At 43.7% G+C, this 8878-nt stretch overlaps 1 protein-coding gene across 8 annotated transcripts in view; it reads left to right on the forward strand.

The window, feature by feature from the left end:
• ANKDD1A (ankyrin repeat and death domain containing 1A) overlaps positions 1-6468 on the forward strand; it is a 41146-nt gene extending 34678 nt beyond the window's left edge. For 7 of the 8 annotated variants that reach the window (XM_016141057.2, XM_036239566.1, XM_036239568.1 and 4 more), the window contains 3 exons: positions 1115-1319; positions 3279-3410; positions 4424-6468. In XM_016141057.2, the coding sequence (XP_015996543.2) occupies positions 1115-1319; positions 3279-3410; positions 4424-4485 (399 nt within the window). In that variant the 3' untranslated portion in view covers positions 4486-6468. The remainder of the gene's footprint in view (positions 1-1114; positions 1320-3278; positions 3411-4423) is intronic. The other variant, XR_004956365.1, reaches the window with a different exon arrangement.
• Positions 6469-8878: the final 2410 nt, after the last annotated feature.

Genomic DNA, 8878 nt, shown 5'->3' on the forward strand with positions numbered 1-8878 from the left:
GATAAATTAAACCCATAAAGTGAACTTCAAATATCTTAGACATTTTAATAATGTTTGCAGACTTAGTAAACTTCTCTTACAACTCTCAAATAAAAAATCACTATTCCAAAGTCAGTTGATAAATAACAAATTTCACTGGGAATCATAAGCTATTCTCTTTCACTGACATGCTAGATTCTCATAAGTATTACAACTCCTTTGCAACAGAGGCTCCTAAATGTAACCCCAAGATATTACTACCAAGGGTTTGATGAAGTGATTCATCTCTGTGATTAATTGTAAGCCACCTAACTCTTTAAAAGTTCTCAACAGTAAGGCAGAGGCACAGTTAGAATCATGAATTCTGCCGCCCTACCCCCAGGCCAATTCAACCGGAATCTCTGGCTGGAGACCAAGCATTAGTAGTTCTTAAAGCACTCAGAGGACCCCAATGTACCAATGCAGCTGAGAACACTACTCTAGGGAAATGGTTTTTACCACCCCAGGTGAGAGCCAAGCTCCTAGGTTACCACCTCACAGGTGACTGGCCAGACACTGTTGACCACGATGTAACATGCAGACACCAGGGTGATTTTTCTCACTGTGAGCTTTTTAACAATCAGAACTCTTCATTCACTTACTTTAGGCTTTCGTGGGTTTAATTTATGCTATTGCTTTTGTAACCTCTCATTGTCACCTGTTTTGCATAGAAAGAGTTCTATAATCGTACCCTTCACTCTTTATTGGGACTCAGCAAGTCCAGTGCCTGGTTCTTGGCTTGCTTGGTTTTAGCCACAGCTGCTGAGTCATTCTGTTGACCAGAACTTTAATGTAAGAACACAGAGGAAAAAGAGGAATTGGGAAGCCTTCCTGGAAGAGGTGGCATTTGGGAGGTCTTTTGACTATGGCAATGGGGTTGAGGGACAAGGAGGTGAGGAGAGAAATTCTGGTTGGAGGAACAGTATGAACGGCTTAGGTTCCAGAGGTCAAGGCAAGGCATAGAGGCCAGAGTAGTGAACAGTAAGCTCTAGGTCCATAATGATGCCAGTCCCAGTTCCCAGTCCAGGATCATAAGGGAGAACCTAGCAAGGATTTCCCCCAGATGGCTGACGCACTTTTGGAATCTGCCCCACAGGACCACCTCTCCTGCAGGGACCCTGGTGACCCCTCTGGGAAAAGCTTGACCTTTAAGCAGGACCATCAACAGGAAACACAGCAGCTCCGCTCTGTGCTGTGGCGACTGGCCTCCAGGTACCTGCAGCCCCATGAATGGAAGAAGCTCGCGTATTGCTGGGAGTTCACTGAGGCCCATGTCCGTGCCATAGAGCAACAGTGGACAGGTACCACCTTGCCTTGGCACCCCAGAGCAACCAGTGGGCAGAGGGGTGGGAATGCTTGAGATGTATTCCGTTTTCTGCGCTTCTAGGGAAAAGGCCTGTGCAACCCCAGCCTAGCCACACAAAGGCACATGCCATTTCCAACACTCAGAGTGCTTTTTCACTCATCTAGGCCTTTGCACTGGCTGTGCCCTCTGCCTTTCCCTCCCCCATTGATCGATCTGTGAACTTCACATTCTTCATGAATCATCCACAGCTGGCACGCATCATTCAAACACAAAACTAAGGCATTCTCAGTAAAAAGAAAGGAACTGCTGTTGCCACTGTAATTTAACATCTATTTGGAAAATTTGGCCCTGGTACTAAGGCATGAAACAGAAATAGAAATAAGGAGTCTAAATATTGGAAAAAAGAGATTTATTAATTTCAGATGCTATAATTATATACACAGGAAGTCTAGAATCAACAGAAAACTTAGATTAAAATAATTCAAGAAAATGGCTAAACATACGATAAAATATACAAACATACATACACAGTGTTCCTATGTATAAATAAGTGGGCGAAATATACAGAGATATTTTTTAAAAGATATTCCATTTATGACAGTGTGTGTTTCTAAAAAGATATGAATGACATGAGTAAAACAATAAAAATTAGGTGAATCATAAGTGGAATGACATTTCGTATTCTTAGCTGGAAAAGAGTGTCATGTAGATGTTGATTTTTCCCAAATTGGATTAAAACTTCGATCCAATTTTAATCAAATGAATATAGGAGGTTTTCAAACCTTAACTAAAGATTCTACAGTTTACCTGAAAGAATAAAGAGGAAATATATAAATAAATATTCTGGGGAGGAAAAAAAAGTGAAGAGAATCAAACTCAACCAGACTCAACTATTTATATAACTACAATAATCAGTATAGAGAGACACAAAATATGCAAACCAATTAGTGGAATAGAGCAGGGGGTAAAAAGTGAATTCTATTTTAAATCAGAACTTCCGTAGGTGATAAAGGAGCATTGGTAAATTATGGGGCTGGGGGGCAAGGGCTAGTGAATAAATGGGTCAGAAGAAACTGCCACACCGAGGACAGCACCATGAGAAAATGCCTGCTGAGGGCCAGAAAGTCAGAGGACACAGTGAAAAGACTGACTTGGATCCTATGGCCGTGCCCATTGGTGCCTGAGTGTGTGTATGTGCATGCATATGTGTGTGTGCATGTGTGTGCGTGTGTGCGTGTGTGTATGTGTGTCCCCAGCTGGGACAGCAGGCCTAGTCACAGAGTTTAATAAAAAGTTAACCCCACCACTGGCAATGAAGTGTGGGCACTTATTTTCCAAACATGGTTGTTCATTGGAATCACCTGGGAAGCTTTCACACCGCTCAGTACCTAGGCTGCACCCTGACCCAACCAAGTACATTGGAATCGCTAGGAGTGGAGGGGGCTCAAGTGTCAGTATATTCTAAAGCTTTCTAGGTGTTCCCAATGAGCACTTATAGCTGAGAAACACTGGCGCAGAGTAAAGGACATGGCCAGCTGTCTCTGACTAAGCCGTCTTCTCATCCGTAGACTAGGGCCACCAGTATGCAAGGCACAGATCATCGTGAGCAGCCAGAGATAAAACATACAATCATGTGCATTGTGGTATCACAAGAATGAGTGCCAATTATTTCTCTTAAGAGTGACACCAACAGTATGCATGGTAGATGCTTAGGAGAGAGCCTGGGGTGGGGGAAGTTCAAGGGTCCCCAGTACAAAATCCGTACCCCGCCCTCATCTGAAGCTGTTCCTCCTCTCTCCTCTCATCTCTGTGCTGAGCTCTGCTAGAGCACTAAGAAGGGCTTGGTGTTTAGGAGGCAGTACAAGGCAGCATAGACACATTCTCGGACCTGGCTCATGCTAAGTGGGCCAGGTTGGCTTCTTCTCCTTCTCTGTTTCTCCTTCATGGTCCTCAGGCACGAAGAGCTACCGGGAGCATGGCCACAGGATGCTGCTCATCTGGCTGCATGGCATGGCTACAACCAGTGAGAACCCCAGCAAAGTGCTCTTTGAGGGCCTTGTGGCCATTGGCAGGAGGGACCTGGCTGGTAAGAGCATCCCCTGCACAGCTCCTACTCAGGGCAACGCTGGGCCCCAGGGTCGGAGTTGTATGGCCCCAATGGAAAGTGTCAGGGCTTTCCAAGGGCTGCTCAAACCACATGGCTGTGGTGCTGGATCTGAACCTTCCAAATTCCTGGTCCTCACCCTGCCTCCTTATGGAGCTCATGTGGAGCCTTGGGCAAGTCACGGTGCCTCCTGGCCTTGGTTTTCCCCTCTGTGCAAAGAGGATGTTGGCCCAGATGATCCTTAAGATGTTCACAGCCCCAAAGCCACCGACACTACAGTCTCCTTCTCTCCAGCCCTCTATACTTTGTTTTTTTCTAGTTTGGAATAAGCCTGGAACACCCTGCAGAGGGCTTTTTCATAAACATTAAGACATATGGGCTAGAATGGCTTAATATGAGTTGAACCAATCAGATCTGATCAAATAAAATTTTTGAAGCCATCACAACCTTTGGATCCTAGCTATTAAACAGAATGTAATAAATAGATTTTAGAAAAGGGCAAAAAATTTTTTTTCAATCCCCAAAGCTTGGTTAGGAATTCAGGGCATCCCATCAGACAGGCAGGATAAGAGGTTCTAGTACTAATTCCTCATTAAAAACAAGGTCAGCTCATGGACAAAGCCTTAAATACCATAATGTCCGTTAGCAAGGAGCTTTATAAAATGTCACAGGATGAGGTATTAGGCAGTCACCAATAGTAGTGAAGGCTACATTGGTCATGTGGCAACAAGAATAAACATTGATAGCATGTTACTGAGGGCAAAAGGGAAAGCCCCTGGCATGGTGGCTATTCCACAGCTGCCACAGGCAGGGTAAGAAAACAGAGTCATTTCAGAGTGGAGGAATTGGGTATGACTTTTTTCTTTTTCCAAAATATTCTTAAATATTATTGTTGCTGCTTTTAACACACATATGGCAGGCAATTAAAACCTAAAACTAGACTTATGCAGCAGAACTTAGGCAGTATGAGGCAATAGGAATCTTGTCTTTTGCAGAAAGCATCAGGAAGAAAGAAAATGCTGATCTGAGTGCCCCCAGGAGGTGCACGGTCATGTAACTGGAGGGGCTGAACCTTCAGGAACATGGGACCTCAGACTGGAGACCACTGAACAGAAGACGACCACCATTTAAGGGCTTAAAAAAAAATCACTGTTATCAGACCTCCAGAGGCTTCTACTGAAACACATAGTCATGCAGGGCCAGCAGGCAAATGTTTGTAATCTTTTTCACAAGGATCGGTCCAGGGGCTTGTCTCAAGTTTTGCAGGTAATCCTTTCCCACAGGTATTTTCCTTCACATCTCTCAGCTTACTTTCATCTCCATCATCTCCTCGGAGCCCCACAGCAGTCCCCAGGTGCAAGGGGCGTCTTTTCGGAGAGAACATGGGCTCACAGTGGATAAGAAGCTAATTAGGTGGTGAGGTCAGGTGCCAAATCCAGCATTCTTGTCTCTCCTACCTGGCGAAGGGTTCCATCCATCACTTACAAAATGGATGGCCCGTAACTCATTCATTGGCTTTTAGGAATGCTATGCTTACTCCACGGCTGTTTCTGTTCCCAAGTGTATTTGTATACTTTGACAGTTTCAGGAGGCACACACTCATTTTTCTCTCTTGTTTTAGAATTTTTTAAGCTTGAAAACTTTTTATTTTGAAGTCATTTCAGACTTACAAAAAAGTTGCAGAAATAGTAATTTCCAAATACTCTTTGCAATACAGCTTCTCCAAATATTAACATCTTACATAACCACAGTATAACTTCCAAGACCAGTAAATAAACACTGATTCAATACTATCAGCTTATCTTCAGGCCTTATTCAAATTTTTTCATTTGAGCCATTCATGTTCTTTTTCTGGACCAGAATTCATTCCGGGGTCACACCTTGCATTTAGTTGTCATTTTCCTACAAAGGCTCATGTCTGTGGACCAGCACTATCCAACAGAACGTTCTGCAATGATAGGAATATTCTGGATCTGTGCTATGCAATATGTTTGCCACCAGCCGCCTTTGGCTGTTGAGCACTTGAAATGCAGCTAGTGCGACTGAGGACCTGAGTTTTAAATTTTATTTAATTTTAATTACTTGAAATTTAAATAGGCACTTGTGGCAAGTGGCAGCCATATTGGATGGCGCAGCTGGTCTGAAGCTCTGCTTTTAGGCGCCAGGTGAGCACAGGTTACTTGCGCAGCTCAGCCACACCAGCAGGAGAGTGTGGTTTCAGGGAAACGCAACTCAGGAAGCTTCACAGTTTCCCAGCATGTGGAGAACTGTCTGTTCAGGAACACTGAAAGTTCTGCCTGAAAGCTGTTTCTATCTAATTTGAGCTCTCTTGCATGTGGCAAAGCTGGCTGTGGCCAGTCAAGGAGCCCACATCTTAGAAAAACTTCCCACAAAGTTACCCATTGGGCCTGAGTCCTGGGAACGTGATAGAATAAAAACTGAGCTGAAAGGGGCTTCAGCTATCACACATGGCTAGCGGGATTCACAATAGTACAATCCTCTGAAAGGCAATTTGGCATTATCTACCAAAATTACAAATACATTTACCCATTGACCCAGCAATCCCACATCTAGGAATTTATCCAACAGATAAACCTACAAACATTATTCTAACATTAATGCAAGTTAATATAAGGGAAACTGCCATGGAAAGGGAATTCTGTCCTATCTATTTTTTTTTAACTTAAAACAATTCTATTAATAAAAAAATACCTACGCCTAATTTTTATGGAAAGAAAAAGCTTTGAAATCAGCTCATTTTATAGTTAGTAACTTGATGATCTGAGAGGTGTGTCTTGCCTGAGGCCTCAGTAGGATTCAGACCCCCGCATAGCACGCAGCCTCCGGGCCATGTGGCACCCTTACTCTGCAGGTGCTGTTGAGGTGGAAAACTCTTCTCTTCCATCTCTTCCATTTGGGAAAGGAATTTTGTACCACAGGGGACTTGGATCATTTATCTGGATGAATTTTGCACAATGAATTTTGTATTTTTTTCGAGACAAAAAAGGAAGTTCTTAAATAAAATCGACGTGTTGAAATATCTCTTGCAGATTCAATACTTGTTTCTTTCGTTTGGGTGTTCTATGGCAAACTTTCAAATCAGACAAGCTGTTGTGGATTGGTTCTAAGTAACCATAACCGTTCAAACTCACCACCGATAGTCAATATTTATTTCATGCCAGGCAATCTGCTGGGAGCCAGGGACAAGAGCTGAGTAACCTATAGTTCTTGTCCTCTGGAAGCTTGTGGTCTGGGGTGGCGAGGGGAATAGGGGCTGGATATCAATAATGTAATATAATGCAGTTGGTACTGTAACGGGTGTATGCAGAGAACTATGAGATTTATTCTTCCTCGGAAAAGGTAAAGGAGAAGAAGATTAGAAGATAGAAATGGGCAAAGCATGTTCCAAGCAAAAAGCAGTCTGTATAGTGGCACAGAGGGGTAGAGATGTATTGGGGAATGGTGTGGCTGGAACACAGGGAGCATGGAAGGAGAAGTGAGCAAGAGGAGCAGGAGGGCTGTGAGGAGCCCAGTGTGCAGAGGGCCTGGCCACCTCGGTTCTCTATGAGACTATTCCAATGGGCACTACTAGCTTGAGAGAGAGCTCCCTACCCGGTCAGCTGGTGCTTGGTCGGGCCTGCACCACAGCTCACCGTCTCCCTCTGCCCAATCCATTTCCCTTCTACAAGTTTTCTCCTTTTAATCCTTAATAAACCTCTTGCTCTCAAAGTTTTATCTTAGTATCTGCTTCAGCCTGAGACATGGGAGTTGAGGAGTGGGAATGGGGGTCCAAGATGGCTGAGTTTCTAGCTGGGGAATCTGAGGAACAGTGATGCTAAGAACCGAGATGATAGGGTTTGGGAGAGAAGGGGCAGGTTTGGGCATGGGGGACATGGGTATGGCTTTTGCCAGTAGAGTATGGGGTGCCTGTAGAAGACTGGCCAGCACTTAAAATCAGTCAGGGCTGGAAATGGCAGTCATCAGGGTATAGAGCCAGGGAGTAGTTAACATTGTTAGAGGGCATGGCTCACACAGGGAGACTTTCAAAAGTGCAGGCAGTCCACAGGTCATTCATTACTGCACCAGCTGAGGTGAAGGCTTCTGACCACGTGTGGCATGTGTGGCAAGGCCCTGCCCATGGGAGCTCCCTGCTTGTTAGGAAGTCAAGACACATAGTGAAACTATGGCAGCCTCAATGCCAAATTAAAAACAGCAAGCCCTGCCTTCATGGTTTACCACGTGCTTCCACGACTCACGACAGTTGTCAAGTCACAAGGCAGTCAGAGATGACACTGTAATCTTCACAGACAGATCACTGGCTTTAGGGATGGTCAGACCTAACTTGGCATTCCAGCTCTGCCCCTTACTGTGTGATGCCAAGTGAGTCTCTCGACCTCTCCTAGTCTCTGTGACCTCACCTATAAAGTCAGTTTAACCAGGGCTGTGGTAGGGATGAAATCTAAAAGAGTATGGCCAACCCAATATTCTGAAAACTTAAAGGGAATGAAGCATTAATGCTGATTTTGTCTAAATTGTACCTCAGAGAAACCAAATAGTTGATGAGGGAAAGGTGGTGGTGGTGGTGGTGGTGTGTGTTTTAATCAGCTAACTCCAGTTAATAAATTCAGAATGATAAAAATTAAGAGTACTGTCACTGTTCTGTAACCCCTAATGAAACGATGCTTCTGTGCAATGATCAGCAGTGGCAGCAAAACCATCAGGGGAATTTTCCAATGACTGGATCAGACTGACAACATCTGAACCTACTGACCAATCTTAACAACTTAGAGACAAATAGACATCATGTGTCTCCAAAAGTTACCCAATGGACTGCACACAGCTCTACCTATGAAGCATTTCTGCCAAAAAAGATTAAGCTCCAAGCTGATCAAGCCTCTAGATGTAACTACCAGTTTATGGGAAATACCAGGGACAGAGAAACAAGTTAAAGCACACCACATGGCTGGAATCAGCCAAATCCAGACTGGTGAATTCTATAGGACAAATGAGCCTGTTTCCTCAACAAATAAATGGCAAGAAAAAAATTCGAGGGAGGAGGAACTTGCACTTTAAGAGATTTAGGAGACATTCCAATCACATACGGAATGTGAACTTTAGGAGCTGATTACAACATCAATCGTAAAAAGACAAATGGGAACATTGACTAGATATTAGATAATATAAAGGAATTTTTAAGTGGCATTATGGTTATTTTACCTCTCAAAGGTACATACAGAAGTACTTACAGATGAGATATGGTATCAGAAATTGCTTTAAAGTAATCCAGTGATTGGGATGAGTATGTGTGGAAGAAGTGAGGTGGGATAAGAGATGATATAAAACTATCCATGGCTCGATCATTTTTGAAGCTGGGTGATGGGGACATAGTTTTCTCTGTTTTATGTGTGTTTCAAATTTTGCACTGATGGGGAAAAAAGAAGGTATCAAAA

This window comes from Rousettus aegyptiacus, unplaced genomic scaffold (assembly GCF_014176215.1).
Source record: "Rousettus aegyptiacus isolate mRouAeg1 unplaced genomic scaffold, mRouAeg1.p scaffold_m13_p_3, whole genome shotgun sequence".
NCBI lineage: Eukaryota > Metazoa > Chordata > Mammalia > Chiroptera > Pteropodidae > Rousettus > Rousettus aegyptiacus.